The sequence below is a fragment of the Hypanus sabinus genome, chromosome 7, assembly GCF_030144855.1.
Source record: "Hypanus sabinus isolate sHypSab1 chromosome 7, sHypSab1.hap1, whole genome shotgun sequence".
Taxonomy (NCBI): Eukaryota; Metazoa; Chordata; class Chondrichthyes; order Myliobatiformes; family Dasyatidae; genus Hypanus; species Hypanus sabinus.
In genome coordinates, this window is record NC_082712.1 from 119,087,223 (window position 1) to 119,110,673 (window position 23,451).

A 23,451-nucleotide genomic window follows, 5' to 3' on the forward strand; every position below is an offset into this window, starting at 1 on the left:
GATGTTTGGTTACTGTCCACTTGCCTTTATCAACTCATGTGCTCTTCATAGCTTGCTATCTTTCCTATTTTTCTGTCATCAGCCAATTTAGAAATCATTTTTTCTGTACTATCCTGTAAGTCATTTCTATAAACGGTAGAAAGTTAATCACCTGAGCCTCAGCCTTAGTTCCATGCCATTCATTGCTTCTTCTTGACCAGCAGGAGCTTCATTTCTCCCTGTCTTCTGTTCCTGTCAATCTAGATTGTCAATCTATTGTCCATCTCCAAATGTTATCTTGCACATCATGAGCTTTTATTTTCCGTAAAAAACCACTGTTTCCCTTTTATCCACCACACATTGCTTCTTTACTGAACTTTTCAGTAGGGTATTCAGCTGGATGTATTGAAGACTTAAGATTGTTTAATGTCATTTCCCATAGACAAGTGTAAAGGAGCACAAATTATTTGTTACTCTAGTTCTGATGTAGCACGAACAGAAACACAAATGATAACAAACACATCATAAAACACAATAAATAAATATAAATACATAAAATAACGTATACATTGATTGTATGTCTATAAGTGACATTAGGCACAGGAGTGTCTGTACAAAATGTGACAAGGAAATAATAAAGTGGTGGTGGTGAGGGGTGTGGAGTAGTGGGTTAGTGGGTGGCGTAGTTGATCAGCTTGACTTCTTGGGGAAAGTAACTGTTTTGAGTCTGGTGTGGATGCTACATAACCTCTTCCAGATGGGAGTGGGACGAGCAGTCCATGAGTAGGCTGGTAGAACGTTCATGTTATTACTGGCTCTTCTCCGGTGCCTTTCTGTATCTATGTCCTTGATGGTGGGTAGGCTGGTGCCAGTGATGCATTGGGTAGATTTGACTGCTCATTGTAGAGCCTTCCTGTCTGCTGCAGTCCAGTTTCAGTTCCGAGCAGTGATGCAGTCTGTTAAAATGCTCTGTACTGTGCATCTGTAGATTGCATGATACAAGGTGTATGTAAAAATGGAAACTACATTGAAATTGCAGAGATAAAGTTCTGGGAAATTGCTGATGGAATGCATGTGATTGGAAGAGCAGCTGGAAAAAAATTCCTGTTGCCAAGTAAAACCCTTTTTAAAGAATTTATGGAGACTGATTAATCCCACCATTTTATTAGGACAGGGGTAGATGCTCAGTGGGATGCAATGCAAGGAGGAGGAGTTTAAATGCGCGCGCGCGCACACACACACACACACACACGCACACATATTATGAATATAATGCTATTTTCATCGGAATTATTTTTTAAAAGTCAAACTGATTTGTTTCCAAGTAATCTTTTATGATCAAATTGCTGATTTCTGTCATGCTTGTTAATTTATTAAAAACCAGCCCTCATTATTAAACTTTTTTTCCCATATACTCGAACTTTATAACATGGGTTGCCAGTATTAAAGTAATTATGAACGGATTTCTGGTAGATTTTCTTTTGCTTTGATCTGAAAGATTCTGTTGCTTCCTTAAAGTTTTTGCCCAAATGATTGAATGAGAGACTCTGATGAACTCAGGATTCTATAGGATCGACGGTGCTTGACGTCGATCAAATATTTGCAGCTTTGGTGTTCTGTATGACTCCAAAATAAGCTTTGGATGAAATATACTAAGACACCTCCCTCGTGCCAGTTTCTGTTTGTTGCCTTAGTACAAATTTGACAATTCCTTTGGACACATGGCCCACTTCCATTGTTCAACACTCGTAAATCTGTGCTGTTCCAAAGCTTTCTGCTCAGGTCCTGTGCTTTTGTTTAATAACATTTCAAAGGTATTTCACAGCATTATTGCCAAATCCTCTACTGCCAGAGATGTTAGGGTATTAGAATTCTTAGGAACATTTTAAAATCATGAAACTCGAGGTATTAATTGGAGGAAAGGTGCTCTGTAAATGTTGCTGCTGACATTTACCAAGAACGATGTTTGTCTTCATTCATAACTTTGATACCAGATTCAGGTTTAATATCAGTGACATGTCAAGAAATTTGTTGTTTTGTGACAGTAGTACATTGCAATACATAATAATTTTAAAACTATAAATTGCAGTAAGAAATAATTTATATTAAATTAAATAAGGAGTGCGAAAAGAGCACAGAAAATATTGAGGTAGTGTTCATGGGTTCATTATCCATTCAGAAATCTGATGGCAGAGGGGAAGAAGTTGTTCCTGAAACATTGACTGTGTGTCTTCAGGCTCCTGTACCACCTCCTTGATGGTAGCAATGAGAAGAGGGCATATCCTGGCTGATGGGGGTCCCTAATGATGGAGGCATTGCCTTTTGAAGTGTCTGTCCTCAGTGCTGGGGAGGCCAGTGCCCATGACGAAGTTGGCTAAGTTTGCAACTTTCTGCAGCTTTTAACCAATCTTGTGCTGTGGCTCCTCCATTCCAGCCAGTGACGAACCCAATTTCCATGAGCACTGTTAATTAGCTTTGAGATAGGACTTCCTGATGATCATTTCTTTTCCTTCTGGAGAACTTAGAATTTTTGGAATCTTTTTGAGGACGAATTGTTTCTGACTGATCAGTGTATCACAATAATTTTCTTGTCTTGCTTTCTGACACCCTTGCCCAATAAATAATGAACACTGTTTATAAGATCTAGCTGACTTAGATTCAACAGAATTTTGGAATGCTGAATGCCATACCTCTGCACTTTTTGCTGAAAAAAATGCTTCCTAGAAATGAGAACATACAGGTACATAGTGCCAATATATTTAGAACGTAAATCCAAGAGCGCTTCATCTGTTTTTTTCCAATGAACCAACACTGATCACACCCTTTCTAAAAATTCTCCTGCCCACCACCGCTAATTAAACTTTTCTCATCATTGGATACCTCTGAAAGTCTCCTTAGTCCTCAGTGTTACAAGAGCATTGGGTTGAGTCCATCAGAAATCCTTTAATTTTGAATCTGAATGCTATCAAAATAATTGCTCACTAGTGAACAGTAAAGCCAGTATGCCAGAAGTGCGAAGATCAAATGTTTCACTGTCCAGGTGTTAGTGACAGTGTGTCCTTTATTATGTGGTTAGAAGGTATGCTGTGAGGTAATGTTACAGAAACTGGGGAACAGAGGCACGTTTAAATGTGAATGCCAGCCGGTGCATTTTATTCCACAGCTGTAAGTCGTTTTGGTTTATACCATTTTCTATGCCTTCTGTGTTGAATGATTCCTCAGGAGTTTAACAGCTTATTCATCCTGCCATTAAAATCTGCAGAACACCGCACTGTGTGGGGTGTATTGTCAGTTTACAAACCTGCAGCAAGATTGATGAGTTCTCATCCAGCATGATGAAGAGTCAATCCAATGGTGTTCTCACTCGGCATTCCCTACTTTTAACTAGTTCTACCGCATCGCACCTTTCCTTTATATTAATAAATCCCATGGCCTGTCTGCCCACCCACCTCTGTCCTCCGCGGACATGACTAAAGTGATGACAAATCAACTTCAGAAGATATTTCAGGAAGCCAAAACTTGCCACACTTTGTTTCATTTACTGAATTATTTCAGGTGGACTTCTAGGAGAGTGGGGTAGTAGGTGAGGTGAGGAGATCTGTTGCAGTCATAACCCGGCCTTTGAGAGGAGATGCATTTTTCTTTACTATACTTCTACCATAGAACCATAGAACATTACAGCACAGAAACGGTCTTTTGGCCCTTCTTGGCTGTGCCAAACTAATTTTCTGCCTAGTCCCACTGACCTGCACCTGACCATATCCCTCCATACACCTCTCATCCATGTACCTGTCCAGTTTTTCTTAAATGTTAAAAGTGAGCCCACATTTACCACTTCATCTGGCAACTCATTCCACACTCTCTGTGTGAAGAAGCCACCCCCAATGTTCCCTTTAAACTTTTCCCCCTTCACCCTTAAGCCATGTCCTCTGGTTTTTTTCTCCCTTAGCCCCAGAAAAAGCCTGCTTGCATTCACTCTATCTATACCCATCATAATTTTATATACCTCTATCAAATCTCCCCTCATTCTTCTATGCTTCAGGAAATAAAGTACTAACCTATTCAACCTTTCTCTGTAACTCAGTTTCTCAAGTCCCAGCAACATCCTTGTAAACCTTCTCTGCACTCTTTCAACCTTATCGATATCCTTCCTGTAATTTGATGACCAAAACTGTACGCAATACTCCAAATTCTTCACCATAACATTCCAACTCTTATACTCAATACTTTGATTTATAAAGGCCAATGTACCAAAAGCTCTCTTTACTACCCTATCCGGTCCAGGTGACCTACCTACGTTCAGATCTTTCAGCTTCCCTAGCACTTTCTCTTTAAAAATAGCTACTACACTCACTTCCACCGCCTGACATCTCAAACTTCTGGTGTACTGTTGGTGTCTTTTCTGGGAATTCTCGGAAATTTGGGTTTAAGCTCTTAGAATGATGCATCATGGAAGATGGGCTTGTCAGCTTATTGAAAAAGCAATTTAATGAATTCCTGTTCCCCTACACTTCCTCCATAGTCTTACATATTTTCCTTTAAACAATATTGTATGTATGCTAAAATGGATATATAGTTATTTGATTTTGATATTGAATCTTTTCATTAAATGTAACTTTGTCTTTAATGACACAGAAATTTTAAAAAATGTTTCAAACACAAGGATCTTCACCAGATGCCAAATATCACAAGTTTTGTTCATTGACAGCTTTGAGTAATTATTGCTGCTCATTCACATTTTAATGTCCTATACTACAAAAGGGAATTGATGGAAGGAGGAATAGAACTGATCATTTAATTAAAATTTTCTTTGGCATTTAATTTGCCAATCTCAGAGACAGTACACGGTATAAGTTAATAGCACAGTATTTTCCTGGCTTGAGGCTATAAGACATAAATGCAGAATTAGGCCATTTGGTCCATCCTGTCTGTTCCATCATTTGATCATGGCTGATTTGATTTTTTTTTTCTCGCAACACCATTCTCCTGCTTTCTTTCGCAACCCTTGATGCCCTTATTAATCAAGAACCTATCAATTTCCGTCTTAAATATACCCAGTGGTTTGATCTCCACAGCTGACTGAGGCAATGAATTCCACAGATTCATCACCCTCTGGTTAAAGCAATTCCTCGTCAATTCAGTTCTAAAGGGAAGTCCTCCTATTTTGAGGCTGTGTCCTCTGGTCCTAGACTCTCCCATTATCAAAAATGTCATCTTCATGTCCACTCTATCTAGGCCTTTGAATGTTTTGGTCAGTTTCAGTGAGAACCTACCTTATTCTCCTAAACTTCAGCAAGGACTGGCCCAAAGCCAACAAATTCTCCTCATAGGTTAAGCCTTTCTGAGATCATTCTTGTAAATCTCTTCTGGATCTTCTGTAATACTAGCACATCTTTCCTTGCATATGGGGTCTAAAGCTGCTGAAAGTATAACAAATATTGCTTACAAAACTCACAGTCCTCTCAAAGGATCCTTCTACTGCCTCATTAGAATACAGGTACTTGGTTCATAGAGAACAGCAGATTAGCTGCAGTGCACATACAGATAACTTCATATCTTCAAGCCATGCACTTCAACGCAGATGTTAGGGCTGCACTGGCGGTTTGGTGCACGTGCATCTGACTTCCTGCACTGTTGTTAGTTTCTGGTTGAATCTGGGGAGTTCCCTTAAGTTACTCTTCAATCCTCACTTCTCAGCTGAGTCTGGGCCTGTCCCATTCATTTGAATCCGCTCAGTAAAAAGATTTGCAAATAATGGAAAGACCTTCAGATAGCATGATGGTGATGGATGGGAGGATTAAATCTGGCGACCTTATATATTGGCCACAGAACTCTAGTATAAAGCTAGTGTATTTGGCAACTGCAGACATCCAACCCATGGGTTCCCATTTCATGGTGATTAAAATTATGTTGGAGGGGTGAGGTGGAGTGTATTTATTTATTTAGATCACTTTATGCCATGGGAGTGAAGTGAACATATTATTCACCATTTCTCGTATGGAGTCTTGCATCACGTGAGAATAGACTGATGTGAGGAAAGTAAGCTGTGCTTTTGGGGTAATGGGATCACAGAATGCTCTGTGGTAGGGGTTGCTGAGGGGGAATATGGACTGTACTGGGGATGTTGGGGAAGATCGCATTATATGTGTTAAGAGAATGCAAGACGTAAGCAGTGTGTATTTGAGTCATGGTGTACTGAACATTTGCTCCCTTGAGCCATCAAGATCAGATGTCATGATGTTCCCAAAATAAGCTGTAGTCAGCCTTTGGAACCTTGGATCTTTACTTCCTGATGCTCACGCCAGTAGTTTTAAGCTTGTGCCCTCTTGAAATGTATTAAGAAATTCATATGCAGTTTATTTATTGAATACAAGCCCAATCGAAACCTCCAGCACAAATGTCATGTTATTTGTGTGTTAGGTAAGCTTCCTTGAGCTTCTGTGAAGGTCATTCAGCAAGACCCACCATGCAAATTGTACGCAAGTTTGAAATGACTTAGACTCTGTGGAGATAATTGCTTCTGAAGTACCTACTGTTGGGGGAACAGCAGGCGAAAGCTCTCCTGTTGAAACATAAAATTCCCCGCAGAGCATTTAATGAGCTTGTTTATAAAGTGCCACGATTTCATGAGTGTAGATGTAGGTGGGAGATGTGGGGATGGGAGTATAAGTGAAGATATAGACTTTGGACTGCACCTATGCTCCGTCTGCCAAAAGCAGAACTACCTGATGGCCAAACAGTTTAATTTCCATTCCCATTCTCGTCCTGATGGACGTCCTGTACCTTCGAGACTTCAGTTCACACTGCAAAACTGCCAGGTCCTATGGGCAGTTCAAAAGCTCACTCCAAACAGGAAGTTGCAGGCTATTGTTTGCAGTGATCGTATCTGAGAAGAAAGTGTGATTAATACAGTAATTTATAACTTTGTTCGCTGCCAGCAAGTCGTTGTTGTGCTTCACCAATGCCAACTTTAAACCAGTCCTCTGCTCAAAGATCAAATCTGATTGAAAACATCAATTGGATACCTGGTGCCTGGACTAATTAAAACCAAGACACAGCTTTGCTGATGTTCAGTAAACTAATTATTTCATTTAATTAGTGTGTTAAGTTCAAGCAATTCAATAATGCAGCCACCAGTAGGTGCAGGTGTTCACACACATAGTAAGCTGGAGTGTTTTCAAAATCCAATCTGATTAGTGTGCATTGTTATGACAAGCTGTGTGCTTTTAAATAAGATGGTGACATTGAAAATGACAGTTTTACTATCAGAGCTATAATAATTTTTTCATTTAGATTCATGTGAAATTTGACAGTTCCTCCTTCGATTTGTACAATGTTTTTGCTGCAATACCTCTCGTATGTAGGTATTGTTGCTGCTTGATAGATTTTGCTCTTGTGAATTATCTGAGTTGCTTTTGTTCATCGGTGTGTAAAGGTTTTCTTTGGGGCAACGTGGTGCACAGCAGTTGGGGTGATGCTATAACAGCGCCAGTGACCCCAGTTTCAAGCTCATCACTGTCTGTACAGAGTGCGTACATTCTCCCTGTGACCACGTGGCTTTCCGCTGTGTGATTTGGCTTCCTCTCACATTCCAAAGACGGTGAATAAGTTAATTGGTCACACAGGTGTAATTGGGCCAGAAGGGTCTGTTACGGTAGTGTATCTCCAAATAAAATAAAAAATAAAGTTTACAGAAAACTTCAAGTTATTTCCCATCATTTTAAATTGTGTACTTGCTGCTTATTCATTGGAGCAATTAATGTTGATAGCAGAATGATGCTTGTCTTGGGCTTCTTGCCATGGCAATCACTGCACTTGTTTTCAATTTGTTTCCTCCTCGTCAGATTTACTGTTCTGTAACTCCAAAGGTTCCTTGTTTGATGGTCAGTTCTTTTTGGAGATCTCAGTCCAGATCTGTTCTCAACATTTTCATGCTTTGAGTTTGGCACCATCTTATTGAATCTGAATGCTTTGGGCAGTGTGCGCTCACGGTAAACTAGGGGTGAATGGCATTCTGCCCTTCGTCATGCATTGGTGCCAGTTGAGTTTTGTTTGAAGAGAAGACCAAGAGGATGGACAAGGGCAGAGTGGTAGATATTTCCTACATGGACTTTAGCAAGGTTTTGACAAGGTCCCACATGCTAAGCTGGTCTGGAAAGTTAGAACACATAGAATTCAAGGTGAGCTGGCCAACTAGTTACAAAATTGACGGTGGGAGGAGACAGAAGGTAGTAATGGAGATTTGTTTATCAGACTGGAGACGTGACCAGCGGGGTGCTGCAGGAATCAGAGATGTGTCCTCTATTGTTTATATTGCATATTAATTACTGGGATGGGAATATAGGTGGAATGATTGGTAAGTCTCCAAATGGCATCAGAATTGATGGTATTTGTGAAATTTGATACACATTGGGAGGTTAAACCAGGGCAGGACATGTACAGTGAGTGGTAGTGGCTTGGGGTGTTATTGAACAAAGAATACAAACACACGGTGCTCTGAAATTGATAACACGTAGCGAGATTAGCAAAGAAGACATGCATTTGCTTGCTTTTATCAACAGAGGCGTTGAGTTTAAGAGCTGGAATGTCATATTTTTACAAAACATGTCAGTTAGGCCACGGATGGAGTTCCGGTTTCCTTGTTGCAGGGAAGATGTGATTAAACAAGATGGCACAAAAGATTCAAAGGATGTTGTGTGGATTAGAGGACTTAAATGTTTTGGGGAGATTGTGCCTTTTTCATTGAGAAGAGAAGGCTAAAAGGTGAGGTGATGGAGGGATGTAAACCTATATGAGAGACATGGGTAAGGTAGTGAGCCAAAGACCATTTCCCATGACAGGGGTGTCTAAAGCTAGAAAGCAGAGGTGACAGATAGGAGGACTATATGGGAAATGAGGAGCAAATATTTCACTCAGCCTTTGAAGTCTGGAATGAGCTGCCAGAGGAGGTAGTGAGGCAGGAGCAGCAAGGTTGTTTAAGTGGCATCTGGACTTGAGCAAGGTACAGAGGGATATGAAATTAATGTGTAGATGCTCATGTTGATCAGCATTGATGTGGTGAGCTTGTTTCTGTGCTTACAACACTATCACCTTATCTGCACTTTTCTCTGTAACTGATATAAAAGCAGACAAAGTACAGTGGATGTGGCCTAGTCCATCGTGGGTAAAAAGCCCTTCCCACTGCTGCACACAGTTTGTTTCCTTTGCACATTGACGGTTTGTCCATCCTGCCTTTCGTTGATTCTATTGTGTTTCTTGTTACTTACTGTGAATGCCCGCAAGAAACTGAATCTCGGGATTGTAGATGGAGACATTTATGTTTTTGATTTTAAAAAAATAACTTACTTTGAACTTTGATATTTCTGTTGATGTAGGTCACTGTCTGGAGAACATTATTGTTTTCCTATAGATATCTGGTTGAATTGTCTTGAAATATTAGAGTTTTGAGATTTGACCTCTTCCTGAAGAACCCATTGTCTTTGGTTACAACAATCCCCTGTTCAAAGTTGGAATCTTGAAAGTGACACAAGGAGGCTTTTTTCCCAAAATTCACACATATTCATGGTCACTATCCTACAAATTGGGTTGTTCAATGGTCTTGACATTTTGGACTCTGTCTATGTGAGGAAGCATTTCATAAACTAATTTTTTGCCGTATTTTATTCTTGACTCATTTAGGGTTATGTTGGAGAGCATTTTTGACGAGCTAACTGGCATTTTAGGGATGTAATTTAAATGAATTTGAAGACTGGAAAACTGGAAATGGATGTAACCATGGCTTACATTTTAAATAGATTTATTTTATTTGACGTGATATAGAAAGGGAGTAAAACGTAGACATTATGATGTTATGGTTTCTGGAGGTTATAATTCTCTTAAATGAAAGCAAGATATGGGAGGAATTAGAGGGTTGTAAACAGTGTCTGACAAGGAATATATTAAACATTTAAAAAAAAATTATTAACATCAGTTCTGAAGAAAAGTTTGTCCCACAACGACAATGATTTACTCTCTTCCATTGATGCTTGACTTGTGAATTTTTCCAGCATTTTGTATGTGTTGCTCTGAATTTCCAGCATCTGTAGACTTCCTCGTGATTATCAAAAATCATTGCTGAGTGAAGGAGAATTACATGTCAGATTGTTGTGTATGAGAGGTTGTGGAAAGAAACTGTCCTATTTTATTGCTATCCCCTTCTAAGAAGGGTCTTTATTGTTTCAGTAGTGGATGAAAAATTGAGAGTAGAGAACAACGCCGTGCTTTTTGGTTTATTTCAGAAAAGCTATCGCAAAGTCAGGATTACAACACCTGGTGGCTCAACCAAACCCAAGCACTGTCCTTCGGCACAACGCTGACCGTGAAGTGCGCAGCACAGTAGATTGGACGGTGAGTACATTGTCATTTTAACAGATAAAGGTTTTCCCTCATTCAGTCTCTTTGTGTAATAGTTACTTTACAGCATCCTCACCCCATTGTATGTCCAAAATCACTCCTGAATAAAAACATTGAAAAGGCTTTACTGTACTGAACATCAGTTCTCCTGATGTAGACACTCACATTGTTCCAGAAGTTTTACATCATACTGTGTCAGCTCCTCCTCCTATTGTATGTACTCCCACTGTAATAGCTGGCTGACATTATAAGCAATCCCATTAAACCACATACCTTCAATTGAGTGGTAATAATATGGTATTCCTGCTTGTACCAAACCCAGGTTTAATATCACTGGTATAGGTTGTGAAATTTGTTGCTTTGTGGCAGCAGTACAGTGTAATACATGACATAAACTATAAATTACAATGAAAAAATATATATGCATTATTTATATAGAAATAAATAAATACTATACATTGGATTCTGGTTAATATGGGACGTATCCGGACCAGTAGTTTTTAGCCCATTTCAGCAGCTGTCCCAGTTAGATGAAGTTTCATGGCAATAGTTAAAAAAGTATTAAAAACCGTCAAACCTGAAGGACAAATTATGTATATAAATGGAATTCAGAACAATTAGAACTCTATAGTACCATAAAACAGTGTATTAGTTCCTAATCATTATTGATGGAGGAATTCATGCAGCGTACACAATGAACAAAATCAGTGCAGACACCAAGTGCTGGTAATGGACTGTCTTCACACAATACTTTCAATGATGTATCTTTCAAACCTTCATTTTCATTGCAACATTCAAGATGATTGTTGATTCTTTCATATTCTTTATAGTTCCTAACTTGATGAAGTAGTGAAATCGGTTCGTTTTCACTCCCGGCGCTTTCTGGCATCTCCAAACCTGAGTGCTTGAAGCCGCAGTGAGTGAAACAGTTCTGCCTTGACTTGCTGATTATTTTTCGCCAATAGTCAGTGACAAGACTCATCGCTTTTTTAACACAAGCACACAATACTGACAATATTTAAAAACTGTTTTCTCTAAGCACAGTGGAAAGTCTAACGTCCATACAAGTGCACATGATTGACACTTGTTAGAAACTGTTCAGCAAAAGCCTCTTGCATCAATTAAGCAGCATAGTGTCCCAAATAAACAAAGAGGATCCCAACAATTTTCTTGATTAGCATTTGTGCTTTAAGAATTGTTCCAAATAAGCAGCTGCCATGATTAACTGAAGGCCCAATTAACCAGAATCCACTGTATTTTATTGTCCAGCATCCATTTTTACATTTGTCTTTCAGAGATGGCAGAAAATTAATTTTAACCTCCAATCTGAGGACTCAGATCCTGCGGTATAAGTCTGTGTGATGAACTAGGAATGGTATCCAGAGTGAACATTGTAACCACCAGAGTCAAGATGGAAGGAAATTGTTGGGAACCAGTGTGGAATTCAGCTACAGGATCCCCTTTTCAGTGGGAGATTATCTGTTGGTATTTTTGTATTTGAGTCCAACTTTTGTAAGTTCAAGCCTTACCTCCTAGATGAGATTGACTTCAAGTGGATCTATTGGAGGTCTCAACTTAAGGTTAAGATATAAAGTCAAACCTTTGTGACTGAGGGAGATGAAAAATTTTATGCCATTACTTCTTGATCAAAAAAAACAGGAGAGTTATCCAGGTTGTCAGGGCAGCGTCTGCTTCGTAACTAATGACAGTAAGATAACATTATTTATTAATATAATTGTGGGTGGTAGTTTTATATCAATTACATAATTCTCCAACGGGATCCCACCACCAGGCACATCCTTCCCTCTCTGCCCCCCCTCCACTTTCCACAGGGATCATTCCCTCCACGATTCCTTTATCCACTTGTCCCTCCCCACTTATCCTTGCATGCGAAACAAGCGCTGTACCTGCCCGAAACATCGACTGTTCATTCCCATCCTTACACGCTGCCCGACCTGCTGAGCTCCTCCTGTACATTGTGAACTGCTCTAGATTTCCACCTCCTACAGTACCTCTTGTGTCTATTATTTATCAATTCATGTTATCGTTTGTAGGAGCTTGTTGTACACAAGTTAACTGTTGCATTTCTTGCATTTATAACAATCCCATCACTTTAAAGTGGCATCGTTGGCTCTAATGTATGCCCTGATCCTGTCCTGAGTACTCCCTGTGGGTGATCTTGCTTATACTGCATAATTTTCTGTTACTTCTTCTGCTTCACCTTGGATAAATCTGATCAGAAATGAGGCAAATTTATTTTTCTGAGAGGACAACTAAAGTTAACACATTAATCTACCACATGCATACAATATTAAATTAATTTTGCAGATGTTGACAAACAAGTAACTTGGTCTGTTGCATCCTGTTGCCTAGAATATTGGATTAGCTTCCGGGGATCTGGGGCGCTTTAACAGAGTGGTATTTCAATCCCATCACAGCAGCTGGGGAGCCTGTAATTAGTCAGTTAAATGAGTCTGGACTGCAGAGATTGCCAGTTATGAGTAGCCAGATCTCGGAACTGGGAGTGAGATTGGGTGTCTGTCTGGAACCAAAAAAAAAACAATAAATGGGAATGGAGCCCACTGTGCAGCAGGATTCTGTTAGTAGTAAGAAAGGTCTGAGGAACCAGAATGATGGGGGTGTTTGTGTGTGTGGGTACGAGCTGGGCACCACCTGTACCTATGCCCATTAGGCTGGGAGCACAAGTCCCAAGCAGCGGAGTCACCTCGGGTGTGTCTGCCATTGAAGCAAACCTCGTGCTATAAAGCCCATGTAAGAATTGGTGTGCAGCAGCTGTCCATGTTGAAACAAAACATGAATGGGAAACTTCCACTCCACGTTGTGAAAGTCCGGAGCTGAGATGTCAACCTTCGTTGACAATCTCTTTAGCCACAAACCTGAGTTCATTCCACCACTGTGCTTTGGAAACCTGGATGCTTCGGCATTGACCCTGATGCTCTAAGTGCGACAAAGCAAGTAGGCAAGAGCCAGCATACATCTCTAGGAATACTGACGTCACAAAGTGAACCTTGCTACCATCGAGCGCCTTGTCTGGCATCTCACTGACTTGGCCTGCGAAATTGCTGAAACAGTGAACAAAAACACACTGGAAAACCTGAACCACCTCCTATATGATGGGACCACCTTTCGGCCATGTTAGAGATTGACCATAGAGTGCACCGCAGCCTTCATTCAGAGAGAGTGCTTTGGTTTGCTTTCAGGAAAAGGGGTGGGGGGGGGGGGAAGGTAGTGTTTGAAAATCTCACACCTAGCACAAATATTGTGTGTAGGGCAATAGTGATCCTTGCCCTGCTATATTCTTTCCAGACCTGGACTACTTGTAGCAGGCACCTCAGGGAACTGGAAAAATACCACCACTGGTATCAGTGCAAATATCTTCAAATCCACCGAAGATAGGAGTGGTCCGATGTCAGTGACCTCTCCTGGGCCAGCATCCCCACTGTCACATTCCTGGTTGCACACAGTTGGCTAGGCTGCATTGTGATATGTGTCCGGACCTTGGTGCCAGGGAGGTGGCTGTGGCAAATGCTTAGAGCCTTGTTTAAGGGGCATTAACATGGACACATGACCAGGTTAAGAATGAAAGGATACCGACTATGTGCATGGAGGTCAAATTAGTTAAAATTGGTGTGATGGTTGGCACAGGTGTGATGGGCCGAAGGGTCTGTTGCTGTACTATATGGTTGTATGATCTGTTTTAGAACATGGAACAGTACAGCACAGGAACAGCCCACAACGTTGTACCGAATCAGCTAAACAGTAAATTTATAAAAAATAAACCCTCCTACCCACACCATGTCCATACCCCTCCAACTTCCTCTCTTTCACGTGTCTATCCACATGTCGCTTAAGAGACTCCAATGTATTTGCCTCTACCACCATTCCAGGCAGGGCATTCCAGGTGTCCACCACTCTCTGAGTAGGAAACTTGCCCCTCACATCCCCTTTGAACCTAACCCCACTCACCTTCCATACATGCCCTCTGGTATTAAGCATTTCTACCCTGGGAAACAAATTCTCTCTGCCCACTCTGTCTCTGTCTCTCATAATCTTATAAAGCTCCATCAGATCTCCCGTCAGCCCCCTCCTCCATTCCAAAGAAAACGACCCAAGTTTGTACAGCCTCTTAATGATAGCACATGCCCTCTAAACCAGGCAGCATCCTAGTGAACCTCCTCTCCAAAGCCTCAACAGCACACAACACACCAGACGTGGCCTAACCAGAGATTTATAAAGTTCTTGACATTTGAACTGTTTTCTCTGATGTCGGACTCCTGAACTGGATATGCTTTTCCAAGCTCTGTAATGGGAAAAGGTTTCTAGGTCAATTGAGGAGAAGTTTATTTTGAGCCTTTTTAGAGGTTTGCAAATCTGTATCTCTGGGTATCTCTGGCCGTTGGGTTGGCCAAACGAAGTAATGTGAGTTATTCTGATCGACACACAAGAAGGATGTGGTCGTGCTGGACAGAATGCAGAAGGGATACGAGAGGATGTTGCTTGGATTTGAGAGCTTGAGTTATGGGGAGCGATTCGATAGGCAGGGTTTGTTTTACCTGGAAGTAAAGAGACTGAGGGGGTGACTAACAGAGGAGCATTCAATGACAAGAAGCAGAGGTAGTCAAAATCTTTATCCTGGGATAAGGCTATCAAAAGCAAGAGACTATAGAGTTAACAAAAGTGTTAACGTATGAGGAGTGTTTGATGACTCTGGGCCTGTATTTTCTGGAGTTCAGAAGAATGAGGGGGATATCACTGGTACCTACCAGATATTGAAAGGCCTCAATAGTGGACACAGAGAGGATTCTCCCAGTACTGGGAGAGTCAATAAGCACAGCTTCAGAATAGAGGGATGTCCCTTAGGACAGAGCTGAGGAGGAATTTCTTTAGCAAGTGGGTGGTGAATCTGTGAAATTCATTGCAATTGACAGATCTGGAGACCAAATCATTGCGTATATTTAAAGTGAAGGTTTATCAGATCTTGATTAGGAATGGTATTAAGGGTTACGGAGAGAAGGCAGGAGAATGGGGTAGAGAGGGAAAATAAATCAGCTATGATCAAATGACAGTACAGACTTGATGGGCCAAATGGCCAAAATCTGTATCTCATGGATTTTAGATTTTTTTTTAACATAGTGGTTGATATCTGGAACTTGTGGCTCAAGGCCTTGATGAAATTACAGTAAGTACAATTATTTTTAAGAGTCAGTTGGAGCAGATGAGCCCGTGGGGGCCAGGCCAGGAAATTGGAATCTAACAGAATGGCAGAGGGCAGGAGAGGTGTGTCGGATGTAGGTGGGCACTGAACAAGGGCAGAGTGGATGGTGTCCAGCTGATATGAGCAAACAGAAACACTGGACCTGCTTAGTCATAGATCTAGGGTAATCTGGGGTTGTGGAGAGGAGACCGCCTGATGTGATGAGATCTGAGATGGTTCTGGAGACAGTTGCCTGGTGTTCATTACTGTGGTCATAGTCCAGAGAAGGGTGGGTAGTGTAGCAGGATCCTCTTTTGAGTCAGTATGGATGGAAGTCAGGAACAGGAAGGGAGCAGTTACTCTACTGGGGGTACTCTATAGGCCCCCTGGTAGCAGCAGAGATACCGAGGAGCAGATTTGGAGGCAGATTTTGGAAAGGTACAAAAATAACAGGGTTGTTAACATGGGTGACTTTAACTTCCCTAATATTGATTGGCACTTGATTAGTTCCAAGGGTTTAGATGGGGCAGAGTTTGTTAAGTGTGTCCAGGATGGATTCCTGTAACAGTATGTTGACAGGCCGACTAGGGGGAATGCCATATTAGATCTAGTATTAGGTAACGAACCGGGTCAGGTCACAGATGTCAATGGGTGAGCATCTGGGGGACAGTGATCACTGCTTTAGCATTATCATGGAAAAGGATAGAATCAGAGAATTGGGGAAGGGCAGATTATGAGGCTATAAGGCTAGAACTTGCGGGTGTGAATTGGGATGATGTTTTTGCAGGGAAATGTACTATGGACATGTGGTCGATGTTTAAGGATCTCTTGCAGGATGTTAGGGATAAGTTTGACCCAGTGAGGAAGATAAAGAATGGTAGGGTGAAGGAACCATGGGTGACAAGTGAAGTGGAAAATCTAGTCAAATGAAAGAAGGCAGCATACGTGAGGTTTAGGAAGCAAGGATCAGATGGGTCTATTGAGGAATATAGGGTAGCAAGAAAGGAGCTTAAGAAGGGACTGAGAAGAGCAAGAAGGGGGCATGAGAAGGCCTTGGCAAGTAGGGTAAAGGAAAACCCCAAGGTATTCTTCAATTATGTGAAGAACAAAAGTATGACAGGAGTGAAGGTAGGACCGATTAGAGATAAAAGTGGGAAGATGTGCCTGGAGGCTGTGGAAGTGAGCAAAGTCCTCAATGAATACTTCTCTTCGGTATTCACTACTGAGAGGGAACTTGATGACGGTGAGGATAACATGAGTGAGGTTGATGTTCTGGAGCATGTTGATATTAAGGTAGAGGAGGTGTTGGAGTTGTTAAAATGCATTAGGACGGATAAGTCCCCGGGGCCTGATAGAATATTCCCCAGGCTGCTCCACAAGGCGAGGGAAGAGATTGCTGAACCTCTGGCTAGGATCTTTATGTCCTCGTTGTCCACAGGAATGGTACTGGAGGATTGGAGGGAGGCAAATGTTGTCCCTTTGTTCAAAAAAGGTAGTAGGGATAGTCCAAGTAATTATAGATCAGTGAGCCTTAAGTCTGTGATGGGAAAGCTGTTGGAAAAGAGTCTTAGAGATAGGATCTGTGGGCATTTAGAGAATCATGGTCTGATCAGGGATAGTCAGCATGGCTTTGTGAAGGGCAGATCGTACCTAACTAGCCTGACAGAGTTCTTTGAGGAGGTGACCAGGCATATAGATGAGAGTAGTGCAGTGGATGAGATCTGCATGGATTTTAATAAGGCATTTGACAAGGTTCCACATGGTAGGTTTATTCAAAAAGTCAGAAGGCTTGGGATCCAGGGATGTTTGGCCAGGTGGATTCAGAATTGGCTTGCCTGCAGAAGGCAGAGGGTCGTGGTGGAGGGAGTACATTCAGATTGGAGGGTTGTGACTAGTGGTGTCCCACAAGGATCTATTCTGGGACCTCTACTTTTTGTGATTTTTATTAATGACCTGGATGTGGAGGTAGAAGGGTGGGTTGGCAATTTTGCAGATGACACAAAGGTTGATGGTGTTGTAGATAGTGTAGAGGATTGTCGAAGATTGCAGAGAGACATTGATAGGATGCAGAAGTGGGCTGAGAAGTGGCAGATGGAGTTCAACCTGGAGAAGTGTGAGGTGGTACACTTTGGAAAGACAAACTCCAAAGTAACTGGCAGGATACTTGGTAGTGTGGAGGAGCAGAGGGATCTGGGGGTACATGTCCACAGATCCCTGAAAGTTGCCTCACAGGTAGATAGGGTAGCTAAGAAAGCTTATGGGGTGTTAGCTTTCATAAATCAAGGGATAGAGTTTAAGAGACGCGATGTAATGATGCAGCTCTATAAAACTCCAGTTAGGCCACACTTAGAGTACTGTGACCAGTTCTGGTCGCCTCAGTACAGGAAGGATGTGGAAGCACTGGAAAGGGTACAGAAGAGATTTACCAGGATGCTGCCTGGTTTAGAGGGTATGGATTATGATCAGAGATTAAGGGAGCTAGGGCTTTACTCTTTGGAGAGAAGGAGGATGAGAGGAGACATGATAGAGGTGTACAAGGTATTAAGAGGAATAGACAGAGTGGACAGCCAGCGCCTCTTTCCCAGGGCACCACTGCTCAGTACATGGCTTTAAGGTAAGGGGAGGGAAGTTCAAGGGGGATATTAGAGGAAGGTTTTTCACTCAGAGAGTGGTTGGTGCGTGGAATGCACTGCCTGAGTCAGTGGTGGAGGCAGATACAGTAGTGAAGTTTAAGAGACTGCTAGACAGCTATATGGAGGAATTTAAGGTGGGGGGTTATATGGGAGGCAGGTTTTGAGGGTCGTCACAACATTGTGGGCCGAAGGGCCTGTAATATGCTGTACTATTCTAACTTCTATGTAGAGAAGGGCATAAGGACTCGTCAGAAAGCTGCTATCTGGCACCTGCAAGGTGGAGGTCGGCTCCCAGGCCTTAAGGCCACCACCCTTGTCTGATTGAGGTTGGGGATGTTCTGTAGGCGAGCGGACTACTACTGGTTAAGGAGCTAGATTGGATGAGGGGAATGGAGAAGTTAAGGCAGTCAATGTAACTTGCAGACATGTTGTCTATAGATGGTGCCCAGGAGATGTAGATCCTGTGAGAATTGCAGACTAGCAATAATTCAAAGAGTGTGGAATTGTATACTTGGCGTCTGTAATGAAAGAGAAGCACAGGAGATGCTGGAATCTGAAGCAAAAAATTCATCTGCTAGATGGATTCAGACAATCAAGCAGCCTCTGAGGAGCCAAAGAGATTTGATTTTTGGGGTTAAGACCCTTCTTGGCCCACTGTTATGTGCATACATCTACTGATGCTTCTGGACATATCATCAGTGATGTTCCTGGAATCATCGGGTGTTTCGGGTCTTTCAACATCATACACCCTTCTCCAGGTGACCCAGCCGGGGCTGATCAGATCCCTGCTTGTGTCCAGATGGTTAGCTACACATGACTCCATGGCTCCCCTCTCTTGAGCCACAGCCATCTTGAGGCCCTCACTGCCGCATCGGTGGTATTGCGGATGACTCTCCTCTTCCTCTTTCCCTCGATGCCCAAATCGCTGAAGACTCTGGCTAAGGCCCACTGAGTTCTTCCTGCAATTTATATTTTGCTAATGAAAGGGAAGCCAAGGTATCCTTGGATTATAATTGTGGAAGATTTAACTCTCAGTGATGGAGGAACTTTCCTGCTTTTGTTGTTGTTGGCTAAAAGTCCAGACTATAGTCTTCTCCCTAAGCATGGAGACCTTGGAATGGGCTTTCTTTTCCCCCTGGCTCAACCCAATGCTGGTAACTTTCAGAAGAAAGAGAGACTATTTAGATTAAATAGTCCACATCTAAAGACTATGTAGGAAGAGCATATATCTGTTAATTTGTCTTGGAAGTGGTCAGGCATGTTGAGACTGTGGTGAGTTAACCAATTGGGATTCTTGTTTGTATACATAGAAGTATAGGAATCAAAGACATAGTGGTTATATTATAGATCACGACTGGACTATTGAAGGTTATGAAGATTAGAGTGTGTATAAAATATTTCTAGAATGGATCCCAAGATGGGGAACTTTGGTTATAAGGTTGTACTGGAGAAGCTTGAATAGTTCTGTGAGCAAAGAGATTTAATGAAGAAAGATACAGTTCTCATGATTGAGGTAGGGTATATTAGAGAGGTGCTTTTCTTATTAGTGGAAGGTTCAACGTTTAGGAGCAGGTTTAAAGTCGAGGGCCAAGGACCAGGGGTAATGTGCAGGGAACATTTTTCTTCCAGAGGGTAATTATTGTCTGAATGTTGTTATCCTGAGGAGTGATGGAAACAGAATCAATTAGTGTAGTCACAAAGGCATTACATAAAGGTGGAGGAGAAGGACCTGTAGGGTTAAAGAGGAAGACAGGAAGCTGGGTCAGACTGGATGCCAAACAGAAAACCAACATGAAAATGATGGAGCAAATTGACTCATTCTGTATCTTGCAAATTTTATGATTGGACTTTCCAAAATTCACGGATGTTTTTGGTAATTCCCTTTCTTGGTCTTTGGCTAATAGATATGCTGTCACTTTATGTTTTAGGAAAATGCACTGTATGGTGAACACGTTTGGTTTGAGACCAATGTATCTGGAGACTTCTGTTATGCTGGGGAACAAAACTGTGTTGCAAAATTGCTGGTAAGTATTACTGATTGTTCGGTCTTGGTTTATAGATGAAGGTCAGTGTGCATGCAGTAACTAGGTAAACTCTCTCTCTGATGTAGTGAAGCACCAAGAGTGTTTGATCATTGTCAATAAATTCAAACTGAAATTAATTTCAGATGGCAATTTTTAGTCTGTGGACATTCAGTCTATTTTCATACAGTATTGGTGAACACTGCCCTCTGGTGACCAATGCATGTATCTTTATTTGAAACTGAAAGATTAATGTGATGAAAGTGCTATTATACAGATATCCTGGCACAATAAATTTTGCCCTTTTTTCTTTCCAAAATGAGATGTGTTTAGAAAGCAAGAGATTTTGATAAGCAAGCTATCCTAGCCATATGTGACTACTAGAATCTAGATTCTGTTTAATACCAGACAGTAAAAGAAAGTTTAGTATGTCTTTATAAGGCTACAAAGCAGATAACAGATGTTTTTGGTCCTGGTAACGTACTGAAGATGCAGTTTAATATTAGGCGCTCAGCCAAGGTGTAATGCTTATCTGCTATAAGTATTTTTCAAAAGTAACAGTCATCTTGGAAGAAAGATTAGTGATTAGATTGGTAAAGATTGTTAGTGAATTCCCAGACACGGTGGCCCTTTTTGAAAGTGTGAATGCTGAATTTTGAGCTACATTATGTGCACAAATGTGATCCCTTAGTGGGCTGTTACAAATAAAAATGAGTTATTTTGTAATTTTGGTTTAGAAGCTGTTGGATCTCGTGCTGTCAGATCCACAGATTGTTTTAGGAGCCTATGAATGAGTTGTTTCACAATTGTTTATTGGAAGTTTAAAGCAGTGAAACGGGCACAGTGCACATGGTAATGGTAAAACTAAAGAGCAACGGAGCTAAGAACTAAGATGAATTTTGCAGAAACAGACACCTTTATGCCAAGATGAGACAAATTCATGGGATAAGCAAGGGCCTATTTAAAGACACACAGGTATAGAATGGTTAACACTTGGACCAAAAAAATGAAAGATGATAAATTGTTATGTAACTGTTATATTGCTTTACCACCAGTAGGTGGAGTCTAACACCACGTAGTGTGAAAAATACAGGTTAAAAACACAAGTAACACACATGAAATGCTGGTGAACAAGCTCCAGCATTGTTACGGGATCCTGCCAAAGCGTCTTGGCCCGAAACATCGAGTGTACTCTTTTCCACAGATGCTGCCTGGCCTGTGGATCTCCTCTAGCATTTTGTGTGTGTTGCTCAGATTTCCAGCAACTGCATGTTTTCTCTTGTTATGGTATTATAAATTATAAATTCAGTCTTGCTAAACACTCACTAATTCAATTTATAATCTTATTAAAAGCATAAAGAAGAACGGATTCCAACAAAGCAGAAGTTTTGTGTTGATGAAGGCACACAGAACATTTCATTGCAATAACTGCTCAGGGATTAATTCATTGAAAGGTGGAGGGGTTTAGGTCCCTGGTCCTTGAATGCTAATTGGCAATGTTTGCATCATTAAGTGAAAAGAGGTAAAATGACTTCCCCAAATGAAGAAATACTGTTTTTTGTCAGTTCAGTCTATCACCACCCTAATGCACTCTGTAGTAGTAAGTGAAAACTGAGAAGAATGATCAGTTCTTAGTTACTGGAACTTGCATAGGTGAAATGCAGCTAAGTAGTTTAGAAAGAGGAGTGCATGGAGCTGAAAAGCTTTCATCTATTCAGGACTTTGCGGTTGATCGTTCTTTTTACTTCATTTTGCAGCAGAGATCGGTGTCACGGAAGAAATGTGCTGCTTGCAAGATCGTGGTTCACACAGTCTGCATTGAACATATAGAGAAAGCAAGTATCTTGGACCTCTTTTATCTGTAGAGTTAGATGGCAATTGTTACCTTACCACAATGGACATGCAGATATAAATGTTCTGCATGTGATCTATTTTTTATTAATAGGCGAGAAGTAACTTGAGTACTTCTCCCGAATTTAAGTGCTTTGGAGAGGATTGCAGTTGACACCTGCTTGATCATTCCAAATATCCTTCCCTCATCACTGCCCCCTTGTGTTATGAAGATTGGCTGATTTCATCTCCTTCCCTTTGGCCAAATTCATCTTCCCTTGACTCTTTCTGAGAGGATCTGGCCTTTTTTTTGTGTCTTTCCCTTTTAATAGACTTTTAACAGACTTTAGAGGCCTTTCTGTTCGCATTTTACACCGTCCTCAGTCTAAAAAAAAATAAAATTTGGTTATTCCCTTTAAAGTTATTATTTAACACTAATCTGGAAGCCATGTTTCACCTGCAGGAAAATGATATGTTTCCACTTCACACACAGAGTCTTGACTGGAAACATTCACTGCCCATAGATGCTGCTTGACCTGCTGAGTTTCTCTAACGTCTTTATGTTATCCGGAATTCTTCTTTATATACTATTTCCAAATGTTAATCCATCCATTGCTTAGATTCTATGAATTTTAATTTTATCTCAGTGCAGTTATTTGAACTTTACTGGAATTTTTTTAATGGATTACTAATCTCTTGTCTTCCTGGCTTTGGCTGTTTACTCTCGTTTTTTTTTAAAGAAGACTAGTGCTATTTTGTGTTTTTAAATCCACAGATAAATTTTAGATGTAAACCAACATTCCGGGAGTCTGGATCACGTAACGTTCGAGAGGTAAATGAATTAATATAACACGTTAAAAGATAGTTGTCATGTGATACGGTGCATGATCTGCTAGAATTAGCCACAAGTCTTGCTAACAGCATCTTTACATCTGGGGGTGTTTATAGTATACAAGGAGTGGCTAAGGTTCTAGGTCATCAGTTGATATTTCTGACTACATTTTTAGACTAGTTGCTAGTCTATAACTATTTTGAACAATACCTAAGCTACATCTCAGTGCATTTTTAAAATAAGCACCCGCAGAAAATTGCAAAGTAAAATATGACTTATTTAATTCTGACATCAATAGTCCAAAGTGCTGGTGGTTGCATCATCAATGCTGTCTTTTTGGAAATAGTAAGACTGGTTTGTACTCATCTTCATGATGAACAACAAATATCTGCCACCCCCGGTGACTGCACAAGTGTTTTTTTCTGTCGATCTTGCACCTTGTATCAATACCCCAATTTTGAAACTGCTGCTGAGAAGGTGGTGGTGAATGCACTCCCGTGAAGCTCCTGGGTTAGGAGTTTCGGAATTTTGGCCCAGTGATATTGAAAA

General features: G+C 41.1%; 1 protein-coding gene across 5 annotated transcripts in view; it reads left to right on the plus strand.

Moving 5' to 3' along the window:
• Positions 1–23,451, plus strand: part of dgkza (diacylglycerol kinase, zeta a) — a 473,329-nt gene that overhangs the window by 206,050 nt on the left and 243,828 nt on the right. For all 5 annotated transcript variants that reach the window (XM_059975478.1, XM_059975480.1, XM_059975477.1 and 2 more), the window contains 4 exons: positions 10,257–10,365; positions 20,148–20,243; positions 21,998–22,075; positions 22,846–22,902. In XM_059975478.1, coding sequence (XP_059831461.1) covers positions 10,257–10,365; positions 20,148–20,243; positions 21,998–22,075; positions 22,846–22,902 — 340 coding nt within the window. The remainder of the gene's footprint in view (positions 1–10,256; positions 10,366–20,147; positions 20,244–21,997; positions 22,076–22,845; positions 22,903–23,451) is intronic.